Source organism: Canis lupus, chromosome 18 (assembly GCF_048164855.1).
Source record: "Canis lupus baileyi chromosome 18, mCanLup2.hap1, whole genome shotgun sequence".
Lineage (NCBI taxonomy): Eukaryota > Metazoa > Chordata > Mammalia > Carnivora > Canidae > Canis > Canis lupus.
The window spans coordinates 13022369-13043939 of record NC_132855.1 but is presented as its reverse complement, the minus strand read 5'-3'; the positions used below and the strand labels follow the sequence as shown (position 1 = coordinate 13043939).

The window sequence follows — 21571 nt, the reverse complement described above, 5'->3', positions numbered from 1 at the left end:
AGTGTACCATATTGTTTATGATCAGGAAACATGTAAAGAATATAGTGTATAGGGAACGCTCCAGAACTCAATATAACTTCTCTTGACATTTTAGCCGGATTGATAAATTGGACAAGACACATTCATTAATTGGGCCTTCTCAGGTTTTATGATGTTAAATAATTAAATCCTGGTACACTCAAGAGTGAAGGAAGTAAAGAGAAATAGTATTTTTAGGCATGGGTTTCTACGGTGAACAATTTTTAGCGATTGCGTTCTCTACTATCAATTATAGCAGCAGGTAGATTTAAAAATTACAGAAAGTGCCTTTTGTGCACTTCACACTCCTGACAGCAGTGACAGGTACCCACAAAGGAGAAAGCCCCTGGGAAGTGAAATGATGATTTTAGACGTGTGTTTTTTATTGTCCAAGAGCAAGCACGTACTTGGCGGGGGGGGGTGGGTTGAGGGGAGGAGGAGGGTCACTGATCTACTTGGATCTTTTCTAGAAGTTTATTAAGATAGATTACCCCACACCCCCAAATTTAGTGGTACAAGTTGATTCACAAATGGAGCAAGATTTGAGAGAGGCTCTCTCCAAGGACTTGACCTCCAGTCAATAACTCCAGTGTAAGGCAGACTACAAGAACCAAGGGAAACAGGGGAACGTGCTTTTAGGTGACTTCTACTAAGTAGAAAGACAAAGGCCGGAAGCTCCTCTGCTTGTAAGGTTTTATCAAATACTGGCGTGTCTGGCCTTTGGGTGGGATCTGCTCATCTATTATTGTATCTGCGTTTCACTGTATCCTACTGCGGTGATTTGCCAATAAGTAGGATAAGGGGTAGCAAAGCCCAGTTTGATTTTCGTGTTCCGACGATGCCCAGCTCTAAAGGACATTTATGATTCTTAGCTGTGTGGAGAAAATGAAGTCAGTTCATCTCACTTTCTTCTTCCCAGAACAAGAAGGAAGGAAGGGAGGGAGAAATATAAAAGAGAAAAGCCACTATCTTTAAGCGCATTCCCCTTTATCACTGAATATTTCTTCTTCCTACATATTTTACCATTAGCTAAATTTTCTTCTTCCTTCTCCTGGGCTAATTCTGCACTGTAGAGCTATTAGCATCATTAATATATTTAATCATACTATTCATATCGTTTTCCCTAGACAACACCTTTTTAAAAAGCACTGTTTTAAACAGCACTATTCTCATTTTACTCTTTTTTTCCTGACAGTGTTATTCACTGATCTTACCACCATCACCTCTACCACCGTTAACCACACACATATAGAGATTCTTCGATGCTTCCAGGTCTATACCAGTTACTGTCTATGCTGTATCTCTCCACTTTATACCAACGGCGGGGGAAGAATGCACGATTCTTAATCCTGCTTTAAAGATGAGAAGTCCAAGAGCCTGTGCTGGAATTGTCCAAGGCTTCGCAACCAACACTTTTGTTACATTTCGATTGTTTCTTCCCTACAGTCTGCCCATGTGCAGAAGTTCTCTAATTCTAGACTCTGTGGGCTATTCTCATTACAGGATGTTGTTCTACTCTTTAAACACGTGATTTTTGGCAAATAACAGAGTTAGATAGTGAGTGTGGTTCAGTCATTGGGTTGTTTTGGGGCAATTGTTTTGCAACAATATTTTGTTTGTTGTTGTTGTCATTATTATCTATTATTCTGTGGCATTCAGGTTGCTAGATCAGGCATGTCCAATGTTTCACAATTAATTTGTGTTAGTTTCCTATCGTGGCTGTAACAAATTACCATATACATGGTAGCTTCAAACAACACAAATTTATTATGTCATAGTTCTGAAGGTCGTTGGAAGTCTGAAATGAATCCCAGGAGGCTAAAGCCAGGTGTCAGCTGGGCTAACAGTTGTAGTTTCTAGGGAGAATCTGTTTCTTGCCTCTTCGGTATCATGTGGCTGCACCCACTCCTTGGCTGATGGCCTCATCACTCTATCTCTGTTGCCCTATCTTCTCGCATTCTGAGCCTCTTGCCTCTCTCTTATAAGAATCATTTTGATTACATCAGGCTTATCCAGATGATCCAAGATAGTTTCCCCATCAATAGATCTTTAATTTAATCACACCTGTGAAGTCCCTTTTGCCATGTAAGTTAATATTCAGAGGTTCTGGAGATTAGGATGTGGACCCTTTTTTGGGGTGTGTTATTATTCCATATACCACAATGTTCAACAAAATACTTTGTTGATTGATTAATAAGTGCAGTGAATTGTGCTGGGCTCTGGGGAAAATCACATGGAATAGCATATGTTTGGGGGAGAAAACAGGTTATCTAGAGTTTATACCTTAACAGAAGGAGCAATAAGCAATTGCTTGTACAATTATTTAGCTTATTGTACAATTGTTAATTATACTTTTAACACATTCTAGGAGGAGGAGGTGTGATGAAAGGCAAGGAATTCTGGAGGATCTGGTTAGTTGGGGCATCAGGAAAAGCTTCTGAGACGAAATGCCTTCTCAGCTGAGTTCTGATGTGGGTGACTAATTAGGTGGAGATGAAGGCCAAGAGGAGATACTGGGAGACCACTCATTAAAACTTCAAAATCTGAAGTATCTTTTAGAAGTATTTGAATTCACTAGAGTCATTAGCTTTTCTTGAGCTAAGGGAAGAAAGAAGCATATTATCAAGAAAGAAATAGTTATTTTTTAAAACTACTCTAAAGTAGGCAAGAAACATTTTCAAATCTTGAATACTATAGAAGTACCTTTCTTGGAGTCATTTGATTTCTTCTACTCAGCAGAAAGGGTAACTTAAATTTGCATTATTACTGCTGTATTTTGAAGATTTTTAAGATCCCTATGAGATTAATGACCTCTAAGTTAGTCTTTAAACAAGTCTAAGGAGATAAATTCTCCAAGATTCCAAATATGGACTTACACCAAAATACAGGATGGAATCTCTGTCAAGATAACTCAAAACGCCCAGAGAAAGGATTGAACAGTAGACTATATATCCAAGCACAGGGTTTAATATTTTCTTCAGTCTGTTAGAGTTCTAAGCCTTCAAGTCTCCAGGGAGCAATTTAATTTAGTGGTCTCTGATATTTAAAGCCTTTCTGTTTCTGTGATAATTTCTTGTCTAATGATCTTCAAAGAGTTTCGTGGAGGCAAAATACATAAGAGATAGTTGGAATCTCATTTAATTTTCACTCTTTAGTTATGAGAAGAAGATCGGTATTTCCCCCTACATTTTTGGTCCTTTCATCTTCTTTTTCTGCAAACTAATTGTTTGTGGCCTTTGCTCACTTTTTTTTTTTCTTTTTGATTTTATAAAAGCTCTTTGAATTGTGGAAAAATAATTCTTTGTGTGGCATATTACAAAAACGTTCTCCCTGTTTACTATTTTTTGACTTTGTGTACAGCAGATTTTTTATTAGTCAAATATATTCATATTTCCCTGTGACTTCTGTATCACAAATTACAAATAAAATTGCTCAGATTTTTCTTCTTTTATGGCTCCATATTTAATGATTCAACCTTTAATTCACTTGGGATTTATTTTGCTATAAGAAATAGATAAACATTTAGCTTAAATTTTATTTCCAAATGGCTAGTCCTTTGTTCCATCCATTTATTGAATAAGCCAGTGTTGTACCACTGATTTGAAATGCTATTTTTATCAAAAACAAGAATCTCCAATACACTTGGGTTTATTTTTAGGCAGTATATTTTGTTCCCTTTTCAGCTGAATTTTCCACATCTAGAAGTCTACATTCCCCTGTCATTTATCTCACTGTTCAAAATTTCCTGAGAAGCTTAAATAGGAACTTTACAAACATTGTCAAATAAATAACTCCACGATCAGCAATTTGCTTGAATTTTGATTTCTCATATGTAAAATTAGGATAACAGAATAAGCTTGCCATTGTGTGGAAGAAAGGCTTTAGAAGCTGAATGACAAGTACCTAGCCAACTTTTGGTACGTGTATAACACTCAAATTGTGTTTGCTGTTGCCTTTTATCATTCAGCCCTAATGTGTGCCTGTCACACAATAGAAGCTTAGTAAAGGTCTATTACAAGAATAAAAAAATGACCGTTTATTCTTTAAAAGCCTATCAGTTTCATCCAAGACACTTTTGACTCTAGTACCATTTCTGGTCCCAGCTATCAATGATACGGTTGTCTTCTAGGTACAAATACGGGTTTATTAAGTGATGTAGTTTGGAAAACTTTATTACCTCTTCCAGGGCATTGAAGTAGTACACAAAAAATTGCTCTAAAGTTGTAGGTTACTCTTCCTTGAATGTATGTTCCCTTCAAAAGTAACATTTGATTTTCTAATTGTTTGCCAAGTCACAGTTGAAGATCAGCCATCACTCAAGAAGGAAATTTCCTTATCCTGAAACTCTGATGATAACAAAAATTGTTCTTTATTATTTCATTTGTTTTTCCCTAAACTCAAATGTGTGAGAAGGCACTCACATCCTCTACAAAGTTAGGGTGGAGGACAGGGGAAGAGCAAATACAAGCTGGAGAGGTTGACCAGACAACGAAAGAGAAGAGAAGCTTAAACTATTTCTGTATAGTTTAATTTTGAGCTACTATTTTGCTAGAATTGTCTATAGCAGTAGCGATGTAGTGATGTAGTGATGATGTAGTGATGATGACAGAGGAAGTAATTTTTCTTCTGTGTTTGACGCAGATTCTGTTAAAATGAAAGTGCTAATTCATTTTTATTTTTGCGCACACGCCACACAAAAAAAGGCAAGTCAGAGTTACATAAATGTTGAGAGGACAAAGCCAGACTTTGGAGTTTTGGGTCTTGTTAAACAGAGTTGGAGTAGAGAAATTTACCCAAACACACACACACACACACACACACACACACACACTGTTTTGGGCAAAATGGAAGTGATCTAAAAAGTTTGGGGAAGATTACCTCAGCCATCTGAAATCACTGTGTGCAGAGCTCAGCAACTCGTTATGCACAGAAGGGCCCAGTTGATTGTACAGAATGAAATATAGTGATTCATGAATCTTAGAAAATGTTCAATTTCCTGTCCATTTGTAATTTTTTCTAAACCTTACTACCTGAGATTTTCAATTAAAAGAGATGCTAGATATTATATTTTATACTTAATGTGTTTTAAAAAATGAAAGTTCCTGAGATCAGCTTATTTATCTCTCAGTTGAACAACAAGAATTTGTCATGTGACATTTTCTCATAAAAACTGTGCAAACTTAATCCTTCTCAAACCCTTTTATGTCAGCTTTGGGGTAATTTGGGTCCCCAGGAAGCCTAAGTTCCCAGTGTATGCATACACTCCCACACACTCAGCCTTGGCGAACTGGTTCCTGCAGCAATCAGACTCACTTGGGAAAAGCCATTTCAAAGTCTGGTTGCTTTCCTAAGGCAATGGGTCCCCTCACAGCAGTTTATTATTTTTCTAAAATAAATTTTAAAATTCGTATTAATATGGTGCCTGTACTAGAATCTTGTAGAAGATAAGATGAAGACAAATGAGAAATGGCTGCTAAGTTTTTCATAGCTCGAGGATGACTCATGATAGACTAAGATGACTTACAAAAAGATCATAATTTCATTTTATGTGTAACCCCAATTACACTTTATTTTATGTAGTGCTTATTTGAAGCAATATTTTATTTTTACATTAGGATATGTTGGATGTATATTTCAGTATATTTGCATTTTACTTCTGTTTATGAATTTTTGTATTGGAGATGTATTAAATACTCTGTTTTACTGATTTCAAGTACTTAAAATATGTGAAGTAAATTCCAAAATATGCTGAATTTTTACTCCAGTATTTGAATAATTCTTTAGTATAGCACTAGAAGCCCTTTCAATCTGCCCCTTGTCTACATTTCCAGTCTCCCTTCCACTATCTCTCACCAGTGATAAATATGTTTATCTATGTTTCCTTTCCCATATAGCGCTCACATCTGGCTTCCTCTCTTTCTTTGCTGGAGGCCCCTTCTCCTACCTGTGTTGTTTACATTGAATAAGCAAAACTGGTAGAATGGAATCTTAAAGCAAATTCATTCTTGACTCCCCCTCCCACTGCCTCACAGTGCTTTAAATGGGTTGATGGCCCCGGGGGAAATAAGGAGACTCTATCTCCACTAGAGCACACACTCTGAATATAATTCTCTTTTAATGTGGATCAAAGTGGTGTGAAGTAGGTCTTGAGTATGCCTCTGAGATGTTTGTGAATGTAGCATGTCCCTGCAGCTCAGGGGTGGTTAGGAAGGGCGTCTGTTCCAAGTTATAGGGTGTGCCTGGGGGAGCAGCATAAAGCCGAGGAGGCTCCCCTCCTGGCCCGATGGATGCACTCTAATACTGATCTAATAAAGATACGATTCAAGCGTGACAAGGTACACATGAATTGAACCACATTCAATTTTCAGTGTCAGAGTCCTGCTTATGCACATGTGCACACAGGAGCAAACACACACACACACACATTCCAGCAGCAGGCAATGCCTTGTTTTGTATGCAAATGAGAATAGGAGGGGTATAAATAATCCCCTCAAAGTAGGTAACACAAAACCATCTGGGTGGTCTTTACAATGCAGCCTGCAATTTTCTTCTTTCTGTTCCTTTCCTATCCTGTCTTGTGCTCCTTTCTGCCCCCCTCCCTGCAACCCTCCTGGTGCCAGCTGAACGCTAGCTTGTTTCTTGCTTCAGTTAATCATGGATGATGTTTGTTATTTTCAGCACACAGTAGATAAGGACACGAGCCATAGCTAAAGGATTGGCAAAAAGTGGACTTGGAATGTCAACTGCACTGTGGTTGATGAATAGGTAGTTTACTAAGGTCCCTAAATGTGGTTCCACTTTTACGTTTGTTCCTACAAAAGTCAGACCCCATTGCTCTACACTGCCGAGTTCTGCCCACCAGCTCCCTAGAGCAGAAGGACTCTCTTCTTTCCTCCACCCTGCAGCATGCATTTCACAGGGACAATGGCTCGAGTCACATTATTTGTATTTTACCAGAATCAGAAATGCATGCAAAGCAGGACATTGAGGGTGCAGAGTCCTGCTTGTGAGGAATTACTCGCCTAGGAACAGTGGTTCAATTAAAAGTAACTATATCCCAGGAGTAGCAGTGGGGAAGAACTTGGGCTTTAAAGACAAACAGACCCGGGGCTCAATGCTTTCATCGCCACTCATTAGCTTTGTAATCTCTTTCTCCTAGTCTCAATTTCCTCACCTGTAAAATAACCCCCACCCCCTAGGAGCTCCGTTAAATAGGATCACACATGTCAAGTGCAGTGCTGGTATATTATCCAGACACCAAACATGTGCCCAGCACAATGGAGGCAACAAAGATGGGCAAGATGCAGACCTGCTGCCTTGATAAGCTTATATCTTAATATGAAAAATCTATGTAAACTTAATATTTTGATATCTCTGAGCCTTACTTTCCTCATCTATGACATGCAGACAACAACAATACCTACTTTGGAAGATTGAGTGATGAATGTACATAAAACATTTAGAACAACACTGGCACACTGTAGTACTTCAAAAGGTATTTACGACGATGGTGGAGAGCAGTTAATATTTTGTGGAGAGGATTAGGAATTATTTGACAGGGAAATTGATGGAGGCATGAGCTCGAAGGATGGGCCTGGTATCGGGAGAGTATCCTCGGTGGAAGGGATGATTGGAAACAAGGGTACAGAGGTGGGAAGGTTAAGGTGAGCTCACGAAAGAGACAGTCACTCCATTTTGGCTGCAGCAGGGGGTACACAACAATAACAGCAGAAATCCAGGAAGGCTTTTTGAGAATCTTGAAATGCTAAGTGAAAATGTATACCTTACTGGGTAGGCAGCATAGAGATCATAAGCAGGGGGGAATAATACGATCAGAGATAGGCACTGGAAAAATTAATGTGTCTAACGAAGTAAGGGAAATCAGAATTTCCATCAGTGATGCAAATGAGAAGCTAGTGGCACTCTGTTTATTCATTCAACAAATACTTCTTTGTTAGGTGTGAGGCGCCATCCTAGGCATTGGCTGTACAATGGTGACCAAGGCAGAGTCTGTCCTCCTGGAGCTTATAGTCCTACTTGGAGAGATGGATAAACAGGCAACCGCCCAGGCTATATCATTTAAAACAGTGCAGGTTCCATGGAGGGGCCTACAAGAACTTCAACACGATGGGTAGGTAGAATGAGTCAGGGATGGACTCCCTGAAGAAACAAAACAATATATGAACTGAGATCTGAAGGATGGGAAGTCCACCAAGTTGAAGGATGAGGGAGAAACTGCTTTGCACATCAAGGCACTGAGGCGGAGTGGCAAGATCAAATTCACTGTACAGAAAGGCCTTTCTGGCCTTGGTGTGGAAAATTCTTTGGAAGGCAGGCAAGAGCAGAATTTGGTTGGACTCACTAGGATGCTAGAGCAGGAGTGACATCAAAGGGTGATTGTGGGAATCGTTCACACAGTGATACCATCATGCCCTCAAAACACAACGAACCTCATGGGCAAAAGAAGACAGACACAGAGAAGGCCATATTGCAGGATTCCACTTAGATGACATTCAAGAACAGGACTGAGTAAGGGACAGGGATAGATGGTAGGGGGCTATAGGTTCAGGCTCACAGAGATCCCCAAAATGCTGAGTTATAAGGAAACCAGAGTTAAGTGAACAGGCCAGACCACCCTGCCCTAGGTGTGGGTGGAGAGGATGTCTTTTTTTTTTTTTTTTAATCACAGTCATCTGTGACCAACACAGAATAGCCAGACCCCAAAAAAGAAGCCATTAAAGATGTTATCACCAGTCCTTACTCACACCAAGACATCACAAGAATGATAAGGCCACAAGCTTCCTGGTCAGTTCTAAATAAAAGACTGTCAGTGGAGGCCCACATTGGCAACCCTGACAGGACCCCTCTCACTTTTGAGAGTTCTTTCTTTCTTTTGAGAGCTCTTTCTTTCTTTCTTTCTTTCTTTCTTTCTTTCTTTCTTTCTTTTCTTTCTTTTCTTTCTTTCTTCTTTCCTTCCTTCCTTCCTTCCTTCCTTTCTTTCTTTCTTTCTTCTCTTTCTTTCTTTCTTTCTTTCTTTCTTTCTTTCTTTCTTTCTTTCTTTCTTCTTTCTTTCTTTTCTTTCTTCTTTTTTTTTCTTAAAGATTTTATTTATTTATTCATGAGAGACACAAAGAAAAAGCCAGAGACATAGGTAGAGGGAGAAGCAGGCTCCCTGTGAGGAGCCTGATGCGGGACTCGATTCTAGGACGCCGGGATCATGACCTGAGCTCAAGGCAGACACTCAACCACTGAGCCACCCAGGCTTCTGTCCCCTTTCTTAATAAACTTCTACCGCTTTACTCACTCTCCTTTGTCCACAAGATTCATTCCTTGACTCTGTGAGACAAGAACCTAGCTATGGTGAAGGCTAAGCACAGGGCCATGGAAAAGTGAGTCCTCAGTAAGTATTGGTTGTTGCTATTAAAGAATACTTGGAGGCAGAAAAGAGGGAAGCTGTCCACGTTTGCGCCAACTGCTTCTCCTCTCTGGGGCACCTGAAGGGATGGGGGCTAAGGATGGGGATTGGAGGAGGAGGAGGGGGAGGAAGAGGAAGACCAAAACAGTGAGTGGGGGAATGTCAGGCTGACCAGGGAGCATGCCCTGCTGGGGTGCGAGCTGAGCATTTCTGGATTGAAATCCTTCCACTCCCTCCCAGCCAGCAACTGCAAAGGGTGTTGTGATGGGAAGACAAGGAATTGGTATTTCGGATATAAACTCCATAGGGCACAAAAATAAAGAATGCCGTTTTACATGGGATAGTTTGAAGTTGAACATTTTGTAACTATGTATAACTGTGAGTGTGATGTATATATACCGTGATGTTATTTAAGGAAACGACAAAAAAATCCGCATCACTTGCCTTTGTGCATGGAGACACGTTTCCTCTGTGCATTATTAAGTAGTGAATATTATGATACTATATCTGCATGTTATTTGAACACTTGAAAAGAATTTTAATTAAAAGCCCAATCCCTCCTAGGAACCAGTGGATTCCAAAACTTCTCAGGTGGAATTTGGGGAAATATAATTGGCACAGAGTCAATGACCAAGAAAGCAGGTACTCCAGGGATTCACATCTTTTTCTTCCTTCTCAAGGGGACTGGCTTGTGATATCTCATACTGTCAGTCAGCAGCATCATGTTCATTGGTTAGGCCACAAAGTGCTAAAGTGACTTTATTTCAATGAGGATAAAAAGGAATTTACATATAAAACAGAAACCTATTGTGTCACACACAGAAAAACTACAATTCTGGAATAGGAGGCATAGAATCTTATTTTATTTTATTTTATTTTATTTTATTTTATTTTATTTTATTTTATTTTATTTTATTTTATTATTTTTTTATTTGTTTTTACTGGAAGCTACTGAAAAAAATCAGCATTTTGAGGCCTAGCTAGATTTAATATTATACTCTCATTCAGAATGTGAGCTGAGAATTTTGTAAACATTCGCAGCTCTGTCTGCCTGTATTTTAACTGAAAATCGTCCAACAATTGGACACAGGGTGTTCTGAAAGCGCTATCTCTGAACAATAATGATACTGATAATAATTATATTGGCTACCACATTTATTAACAGTTTTTTATGTAGCAGGTATTGCGCTGAGCATTTTGGATGTATTAGCTCACTTACTTCCCACAACAAACCTATGAGAGAGGTATTTTAGGCATTTAATTATACCCATTTTATGGGTGAGAACAATAAAGCTCAGACTAGGGTGACCAACTGCTCAGATTTTCCCAGGATGTGGGACATTCAGTGCTTATCCCAGGAAAGTCCTGGGCAAACTGGATGAGTTTACCTTTCTATAAAAGTGACCAGTTTGTTTTTTAAATGGTAGAGAGAAAATTAACCTCTTCTCTTCTTGGCTGGTTAGTTTTCCCACCTACTACCAGCCCAGCTCTAGATGATAGTCTACGATGGTTAAATAGCAAAAACATTCTTTGGCAGCATGAGGAGGGGGGAAGGGTCTAGGTTGAAACTGGGGAATAGTATTTCACATGATGTAATTGAAAATGTCATTTTGCCTCTCTCTGTTCTCAAATCACTGAGCCAGGGAGGCTGCACCTCCCTTTACAACATTTCCAAAGGGCTTGCACGTCAGCATAATCTGGCATTCAAGGTGAAGACCCACTCACCTTGGGAAGCGGGTAGAGATGACACAATGGTTGGCCAGGGTCCTGCTTACAAAACTCCAGGGAATGACACACCACATCAGCATTCATATCTGTGTTAAGCCTGGAGGGAAAGGGGACAAAACAAAGGCTATTTAAGATCTCTCAGGCATTTAAGAAATAGAACCTAATTCAAAGGAAGGTAAATCCCCAGAATGGATTCTAGCACAATGTTTGAGTCCAGGCCCATCTAGCTGCCAGGTCATAATGAGCTCCTGCCCTGTCGCTCTCTCCTCTGTTTAGGATAAGGTCCTGGGGGTGGAGGGGGCATGGACGGCAATGGGCTATGGTCAGCCTCTCACACGGGCACTGTGATTCTTTTTAGGAGAAGCCACAAATAAAACTGGGAAAGGAAAAATGGACAGGGGTATAATCTGATAGAAACAATATTTTAAGGTTTTCTAGGCCTTATAGCAAAAAATCATGTGTGATAAAGCCTTAAATACCTAAAATTATTTTCTTAGGCATAATCCAAATTCTCTCTTTCCCTTTAAAATAAATATATTTCTTGACCTTTTGGAAGAAAATAAAATATAGTTGATTGTCTCCATCCCTGATGGTGTAAGGAAATTGTTCTTCAAACATTTTGGTTTATATTTGGTTTGAAGGGGCTAAAGCAAACCTTCCATATCCATTTTCCACCTGACATTCCCCAAACTCTTCTTACCAAGAAGAATGAGAACAATGTGCTGCTTCAAAGAAAGGAACAATTAGAGTATTTTTTTTAGTAACTTTTCCAAGTAAATCATTGATTCAAACCCAATCCAACCAAAACCAAACCAAACAACAAAAAGAATCCATAAACATGGACTGGTAATATCTAGAGACTAATCTCAAAAAAACCGGTCTAGATTTTAGAAGATACTTTTTAGGGTTTCTTCCCAGCTCACTTGACCATATAACTATCTCCCTTCACCCACAGGGGCAGGTTCTTGGCAATTGTGTTTGAACTCCCTATCTCTGGGCCAGTTGATTGGACCTCATTGGATGACACTGGACAAGTATAATCAGTCAGATTATCTTACGGAAACTTAGAATTAGTACTAAAGACTTCAACTTCATTCTGGGCTGTTCTCAGGATAACAGGAGCTATAATGACTTTGGACTGTAATGTCATTTTCTGCCATATGGACTGAGTGGTTGGAAAGTTAATCTATAGGATAGGGTGCAGGGGTCAGAACCCAGTGGGTGCAGTGAGGAAGCCTGGGGAGAACATGCCCCGGTGTTCTGGTGGCTTCCAAGTCCTGATTCCATCTCTGTCTGAAGCCTAGCAAGATAGCTTCTTAATCTTTTGTGAGCATCGGAATTACGAGGAAAAAGAGAGAATCATCTGCTTGTCCCCAGGGTTCCTTCATGAGAGGTGGAGGCAACATAAAGTATAAAAGGAGGCCACATCTTCTAAGTTGTGGGGCAAGCTGTCTGTGGCAGATAAAGTCCATTAGCCAACTAATGTCTTCCAAGGGTCAGTAAATCAGGGGAGGGTGGCTGTTTTCACACATCTGTTCTCAACTTAATGGTTCATTTATTTAACTGATGACTGCTGTCTTTTTGGGGGTCTGATATTTAGTGGGCTCAGGAGGATGATAAATAGGGCTCTGCTTAACTTTTTTTTTTTTTTTAACCTACAGCCAATGCCCCATCTGTGGTAATCCAGGATCACCAACTAATCATATGATATCCCAGATCTATTCTTTTTCTCAGCAATAGGCAGATTTCAAGTGAGTGAACTTGAATATGGGAGTGGAAATGGAGGCCTCACAGTCAGAAAGTGAGACTGGTAGTCTCTATACTGAAGAATAGGAGAGGAGAACTAGGTATTTGGTGTTCTCTACAGAGTCCTCTAAGATCGGAGCTTCATCATCAAAAGACTGAAAGGGAGAAGTGGTCCTTAGGACAAGAAGAGAAAATGCTGAGCCTCATAAATCCAAACAAGTGTAAAACCATTAGAATGCACGAGATGCAAAGAAGTGTCAAAGTAGCACATTGCTCTTCACCAGCTGTGGGAGAGAAAGCCCAAGTGACACATAAAATGTGAAATCCTTAGGAAATGTCCAAATTCATAATAACCATTCCTACCCAACATTGTTTTCCCATACTAGCAAAAAGACCAAAATAGTCACATTTTAATTTCCTTTCTTTTACTACCCTTACAGGTACAGGGGTGTGCAGGAATGAGGCACGTGGTGGCGGGCTGGGGATGGTGGAGGAGGAAGCATCAACACATTTGGCAGAGCTAATTAACAAGTTTAATTAGGATCACATAGAATGAAGTCAATGATGGTGATCATCACCATAAATCAAAAGAAGGATGCAAGGTCAGGGTTAACAGACAGTCAGAGTAACAGCCTATGGCAGGGAGTGAGGACAGGGCCTTCCACACATGAAAGCTCTCAGATTTAGACCTTGACATCACTTTCAAAGGCAGTTTATGTATTAATATGTAGTCACAGAGATATACTCATAGTATTGAAGGAAGATCATCCTCATCCAACTTAATACTTTTATCCCAGTTCTGGACCACACTCAGAGTGCACTAAGTGACTTTATTCACTTCCATAAATCTTGTATAGTAGTCCTCCTTTTATCTGTGGTTTTGCTTTCCATGGTTTCAGTGACCACTGGTCAACTGTGGTCTGGAAGCAGACGATTCTCTTCCTAACATATTGTCTGGAGGTCAATAGTAGCCTAACACTAACACAACATCACAATGCCTCATCCTCTACCTCTCTTCATCTCATCAAATAGGCATCTTAGCATCTCACATCATTACAAGGAGAAGGGTGAGTACAGTGCAATAAGATACTTTCAGAGAGAGAAAGACAGAGACCACATTTACATAACTTTTATTACAGTGCATTGTTACAGTTGTTCTATTTTATTATTGTTAATCATTTCCTGTGCCTAATTTGTAAATTAAACTTTATCACAAGAGTGAATATATAGGAAAATAGTATATATAGTTCATTACTATCTGGTTTCAGGTGCCCACTGGGGTGTCGTGGAAAGTATCCCCTCTGAATAAGGGGGGGGGAACTGCTGTAATTATCTTATGAATGGCACAGATATTGCTTTGTATTTTTGGTTTCTGAAAAAAAACACTTTAATTACATTTAAGCATGCTATGTTATAAACCTCATTTTGCATTTTCTTCTAAAAAATATTAGTAGTTTAGGCCTCTCCTGATCTCTGAGTGCTCCTAAGTTTGGAATACAAGAGTTTATGATTAGAGGAAAGGATAAATTAATCCCAGGAAGCAACGTGAGATGTACAGAAGATAAGGATCAGGCTTCATACAGCAACCCATGGCACAACGGAGGTTAAGACCAGGCAGAGGAGGACCCAGCACATGGTCACTGCCTAGGATCGGCTGCTCCTAGAAGTAGCACCTCCCAGCATGACCCAGGTTTTTGGGAGAATGCTTGAGTGTTCAGGTGTCCCTCTTCCCAAAAACATCCTGTGGCTTGCTGATGGGCAGGAAATGTAATTGCTGAACAATTAGTCCATGAATCATTGAGAATTGACTGGTATGAAATAATGAGGAGGGATGCCCTCTGGATTAGGAAACACATTTAATACTGGAAGCCTGAAATTCAGGCAAAACTGAATCATAAGGTTGTCATTTTCAGCACCTGTATCAACCCAAAACTGTATGTGATTGATCAAAACAAGCTGTAGAAAGAACACATCAGAAGAGGAGAAATGGCTATTAGCAAACAACTAATATGGGTGCTAGGAAATTACTCACAAACTAAACTAATAGTGGAAAGAACCATGACTAGGGATGGTTTACTACATCTGTCTTTCTTCAAATGGCCCACCCCATACTAATGACAATTCGTTGTCTTATGACTTTGAGTCATCTCAAAGGAAAAAATGTCCTCCTCTCGTACCACCTACTCAGGGAGTGACCCTCTTTTGGTGGTTTGCAGGGCCCATTCTTCCCTAACACTGTGTTCATTTGTTGTTATTTTAGGTGGGGACTGTCACATCTGCAGTCCCTAGTACAGTGTCTGTCTATCCTCTCTGATCCTTGCGCTTAAATGTCTCACACTTGCCACTTTCCAGCCAGCTATGGAAGAGCAATGGGTTTCTCAATACACCCAGACCACAGCCCTTTTAATCCGAAGACACTTGGTAGCTGATCTCTGGCTCCCCCTCTTGGGTACCTGCCTGCACTGCCCTCTTTAGCTTCTATGACTTTTTTTCCCCATCTACCTCTCTGGTTCCCTGATTTAGGCCCAGCAAAACCTTTCTGGACAACCTGACACTTCCCCCAGAGCACCTGGCTCATACTAGGTATGTATGCAGATTCCATGAATAGGCTAAGAAGTTTTTTTTTTTTAAATCTGTTTTAATATGTTCAAGCAATTTCTTTGGAGCAGTCTAGTCATAGCTCATCTGTAGTGATACTTTTGTTCTTTTAAAATAATTAATTCAACAAACATTTCTTCTCTTCCCCTTCCCTCTCTCCCTTCCTTCCTTCTTTCTACATATTCAGTATTTTGCTAAGTACTTAGAGATGCAGAAATGAATAAAATGCAGTCCTGGCTCTCAGAAGGCTTTCAGTCTACTCAGTGACTCAGAAAAGTCCATGGAGAATGAAATTACACACAGATGTGGTAAGTGCTTGTTAGGGGTTTGCATGGGGTCCTAGGAATGTGTATGTGTGTGTAGGGTGGGGGGGTGGTGGTGGTGGTGGGAATGTTGCCCATCTTAGCCTGCAGAGGGTCAGGAAAGCTTCCAGAGGAAGTGACTCTGAAGCTGAGGTCTAAAGAAGTAGAATCTATTTAGGGTAGAGGTTTTGGATATGCCAAGCAGGGGGAACATCTTATGCAAAGTTCCTGAGGCCAAAACCTCTTGGTGCATGTGGGGAATTACAAGTGGCTTGGAGTGTGGAAGGATGAGTCTAAAAATGTACTCAGGGACTGATTTATAAATAGCCCTGTGCATGTGGATATGGAATCCTGCAAAAGGTGTGAAGACTGAAGAATTTTATGTTAGTGCCATATTAGTTTGGCATTTAAAAGATATTTGGCCAGCTAGAATGTGGATTATTGACTTACAGACCAATGGGCAGGCCTTCCAGCCTAAAATCCAGTTAGGTGGCAGTTACAGTAATAGAATTATGAGCTAAAAAGAAAACATCCCTGCCTTCTAAACACTCTGTCTGGAATTCGTGAGAAATCGTTTATCATGATAGAGTGAGGTACATATTAATAGAAGTAGGTGCACAGCATGATTGATCACTGATTACCACTGTGGACTGTATGCTTTTAAGTTCTTTTAGTCTTTAAAATTCTGTAACTCTAGGCAACCTAGTTGTGGGGAATGCCTCTGAGCCTCTCTGCTTTGAGGTTAATGGCATATAAAAAAGGAACCACATAGGAATGATCACTGTAACACCATTCACAAAAGAGAAAACCATTAAACAACCCAAAGACCCATTAATGGGAGAGTGAAGGAATAGAATCTTATGGAGACACAATGGAATATTCTATATAGTCAGAGGGAAAGAACTATAGCAGTGACACAATGTTATCTCATGGATGAATCTTAAGCAAATAAATCTAAATGGTAGGTCCCTAAAGATTATATACACTGTGATACTCTATTCATATATCAAAGAAATAACTAAAATAAGATATGTTCTAAAGAAATATATGTAAGAATTGTAGTAAAATTCTAATTATTTTATGTAATTATATATTAATTACCATCAATTATAATTATTAATCATTAATATATTGACCATTAATATTCAGTTAAAATTAATTTTCTATATTATATTGACATAAACATCTTATATCAATTATGATTCTGTATTTATATTACTTTATGTTAACATATTCATATAAATATAATTTATGTTAATATCAATTTATGTTAATATAAAATATATAAATTATTAGCATAAATAAGTAGACAGTTTTTTATGTTATATGATATATTAACATAATATATTAATTATTAGCATAAACTAACATATTTAACATAATATATATTAACATAACTATGTATACATATATACTAAAAGTATAGAAAAAGGAAAGCAAGAGAAAGATGAACATAGGATTTATTACCTGGGTGGAGAAAAGCATGAGAATGAATGACAGAGGGACTGGATGGTTAGAGTAAGTTATAACCCAAGTTCTAGACTTAGTTTTAGGAGATGACTTTGGAAGCTAATTACATTATTCAATGTAACTAAGTAACTAAATTATAAATATAAGAAAGCCACATATGGATCTTTGATGAGAAAATGCCACGAATAGGAAGGAATATAATTTATCTGATCCGGTACCTCTGAGCTAAAAAAAAAAAAAAAAAGAAACATAAGAGAAAGAAGGATAAAGATTATAATGGTGCCCACTCGGGATCCTGAGGGTCAAGGGCTGGGGGTAGGGATGAGGACAGGGCCAGGAAACCCTTGAGGGAGGAGAGAGAAGAACCTAAGAAGAACATGGCTTGGGAGCCCAGCTGGGAGAGAAGGGAAAGGCCGGGGCTCTTTGGGGTGCTCGGGGAAGGGGCCAAATGCCTGGGTCCGGACAGTAGGATTCGGTCACTTGTTGATAAAATTCCTTCTGAAAGGCTCTTGAAGAGCAATGGAGCCAAGGGAGACTTTGCCTCGAGTGACAGAGGATCTGAGTCAGGTCTGAATGCTCCACTACTAACAAGAATAGGAACAGAGCTTAAGCCCTTGTTCAATGAGTACGACCTGCTGGAAGTGGAACCAGCTGCCCAGCAGCTTTCCTGTTTCCCCATGTGCCAGCAACTAACCCAGGCTAATGTGCCGGCATACTCACAGTTTTATGAGGTCTGGTCCAAATATTTCTATCACTAAGTAGCAGGTGGTCTTCAAGAATAACTTTTCTAAGAAAAAATAAAGAAGGGGAAATAGATTATTTTTTGTTCTGGTGGACTTGATGCAGGAGTTAAAAATGACCATCTTTACTAGGAATTGATGCTGAATGATTAATTTATCATTAATTCAAGTTTTATAAGAGTTCAAGATTATAAGAGTTCGGGGGGGAAATGTTACAATTAATGTATTCATTAAAATATCATCTTAGGCTTATGTAAATGACACTTTGTTGACTGTACATGATGAAGATCACCAGTTTATTAAAAAAATAGAGTTAATTTTTTGGGTTTTATTTTCTTCTGTACAGCAAGAAACATGTGAATGTTGGAGACGATCTCCTTTGTCGAAATGAAAGAAAGAGGACTCACTTTAAAGTAAATAGTCTGAAATATAGCTTTGTTAAAAATACTCCTCTCCTGTGTTCATTTGGTAAAAAAGATTGCATTTTGGATATTTAGTTTTTGCTATTGGAATCCCAGAGATAGGAGACTGTCAAGATATCTCTGCCCTGCCATCCACCCCAGAGAACGCAGACACACAGATGCCCTCCCCAGAGCGCCACCACCCAGGGACACACACACATTAACTAAGCAATCTCCTTCCTCTCCTTTGCGACAGTACAGGGGTGCTTTGTGGATTGATCTGCACAATGAAACCTGTTAACTCTCTGGTCCTGTTTTTCCAATTTGTGAATCTACTGTGAAACCTTGGGAATTAGGACCTCAGCACAATTAGGACAGACAGGCTGTCCTGGGAAGAGACAAGAATCTCTCCCTGACGAGGATTTATCTTGTCAGGCTTATCTCAAACTGAGCTACCCCACACCTTTCTTGGAAGGTAGGGTAGTGAAAGAACAGGAGAAACGTGGGGAACTCTCTCTAGTACTGCATTTTTACTCCATAGTAAATAATATAAATATTACTCTTGTATTATGATGGATCTATTCATAGGACTTTTTCCCCTACAATAAGGCATGAATTTCAAACACACTGTGCTTTTGTAGTAGGAACTTAAAATTATACCCCTACATTGACCTTATAGAAATGAAAAGAACATAGGGGAATACTGCATCTGATGACAACTAATTAGATAACTAGATGAGATGGACAAATTCCTCGAAAGACAGACTGCCAAAACTGACTCAAGAATAAATAGACAATCTGGATAGATGTATAATAAGAGATTGGATTAGTAATCAAAAGCTTCCCACAAAGAAAAGCCCAGAACCAGATGGCTTCACTGTTGACGGTATCAAATACCTAAAGAAAGCATCTGAATAGATCTTTCTCCAAAGAAGACATACAAATGGCCAATAAGCACATGAAAAGATGCTCATCTTTAGCTATTAAGGAAATGCAAATTAAAACCACGACGAAGTGCCACTTCACACCCATTATGATATGCTGTAATAAAAATGATAGATGATAGCAAGTACTGATGTGGAGAAATTAGAATCTTCATACACGACTGGTGGGAACATAAAACGGTGCAACCACCTTGGTAAATGGTCTGACAATTCCTCAAATGGTTCAACATAGAGTTACTATATAATCCAACAAGACCACTCATAGATATATACCCAAAAGAATAAAACATATACATCCACACAAAAACTTGTACATGAATGTTCATCGTGGCATTATTTAAGATACCCAAGAAGAGGAAACAACTTAATCCAAATGTCCATTAACAAATGAAGGAATGAACTAAATAGATTATATCCATACAATAGAGTATTATTCAGCTGTGAAAAGTAATGAAGCTCTGCCACATGCCACAACATGGGTGGACATTAAAAACATTACACTAAGTGAAAGAAACATAATTCCATTTATATGAAATGTCTAGAAGAGGCAAACGCATGGAGACAGAAAATTAATGGTTGCTTAGGTCTGAGGAGGATAGATATTTGGGGCAGTGACGGCTTAGAGGTGCAAGTGTCCTTTTCAGTATAATGAAAATGTTCTAAAATTCATTGTGGTGATGGATGTACATCTGTGGGAATATATTAAAAGCCATTGAATCATACATTTTAAATGGGTGAATTGCATGGTGTGTGAATTATACGTCAATATAACTGTTTTAATAAAAAAAAAACACCTCCTCTCCCCCCTGGGTGCTCCTTTGCAGGGGCACTGCAGTGGAGAGTGTCAAGAACCTCTAATGTCATAGGACTCAGAGACCCGAATTCAGCATCTGTTGATCTGCTTCTGACCTTGGATTGCTTACCTTTCAATTCCCTCACTTGAAAAATGTGGGAAAGGGATTCATTCTCCTTCACTAGACTGTCTAGGAGGTTTGGAGAATTATGTAGCAGACAGTCAAAATTACATGAATTGGCAAAGCACTCTGCAAGCAAGTTTCAAGTATAGCTAACATAGAACTAGTTTAGCTGAGAGCTGGGCAATATTATGCTTGTGCAGTACAGCTTGAAAGAGAAAATTTATCTTCTTTCTGGTAAAATAAGAGATGTTGGTGTGTGCGCGTGTATGTATTTTTTTTTTTTAGAACCTTGTTTTGCTCAAGTTGAAATGAGTGGCTGAAAGTTTCTCCTTGTTCTTTGAGTAGGACTGTCTGTTTCTCAAATGGATTCTGTGATCATTTATCAGACGGATTCTGTGATGATTAAGAGTGAGGGGCTCCTGGAGCAATGGCTAGTTTGGAAGAGGAGAAGCCCCCTTGACAGCTAAATTCTAGATCAGCACAGAAGGGTACCGAGTGGAGACATGTAAAGTGTCCAGCGCAAGCCAGATAGAGCCCAGTCAACTTGATCAGCTATAACCTCACCATTATTATTTTTTTTAACCTCACCATTATTGATACAACTATGGAAAAGATAGTTACTATCTAGGTGCTAGTCACCTGTCTGATGTACAATGTATACAGTTAAACTATCTGCGACCAGGAAGGTACAAGAACATTTGATTTCTACAGAGTCAGATTTGAAACAGCATAGAAGAAAAAAAAAAATGTGGCCATTCCAAGAGCAAAGGAAAGTTAAAAAGGAGCAAGGGAGGAGTCATCATACATTAGATGTACACATGTGTATAAATAAAACCCAGAACATTCTAGGTTGGAAGTCACCTTCACATTTACCATGAAGAAGTTTCTCACAAGAACGTTTTGAGGGAGTGCTTATTTTTACCCTTGTTCTATAGGAAGGAACATTAAACTTTAGAGAGCTTAAAGCCCCCAAACACGGATCTACTACATCATTCAGTAAGAGATTAATTTTTTTTACTCCAAAAGCCCATGTTACTTAGAGTGTGCATTTCAACATACTTAGGACATTTGATTTGATTTTTCATCTACTCCAGGTATGGAAGGTATTGTGATACACTAAGTACTGGTGAGAAATTTGGAGCACAGGGAGATTAACTGACCACACAGCAAGTTTTGTGGCTATGATTTCCAATTTGCTTGGAGATTTTCAGAACTTCCAGAATTTGAGGAGAGTTGCCTTCCTCGTTTTAAATCTACATGAGTTTTTAGCTATCATATTCCATGAGAATAAG

General features: G+C 39.1%; 1 protein-coding gene across 2 annotated transcripts in view; it reads right to left on the bottom strand.

Annotated features, from left to right (window-relative positions):
• The window catches only part of AOAH (acyloxyacyl hydrolase), a 158160-nt gene that overhangs the window by 105249 nt on the left and 31340 nt on the right, over window positions 1-21571 (bottom strand). For both annotated transcript variants that reach the window (XM_072783485.1, XM_072783486.1), the window contains exons 4-5: window positions 17998-18064; window positions 11159-11258 (exon numbers count right to left, since the gene is read on the bottom strand). In XM_072783485.1, coding sequence (XP_072639586.1) covers window positions 11159-11258; window positions 17998-18064 — 167 coding nt within the window. The remainder of the gene's footprint in view (window positions 1-11158; window positions 11259-17997; window positions 18065-21571) is intronic.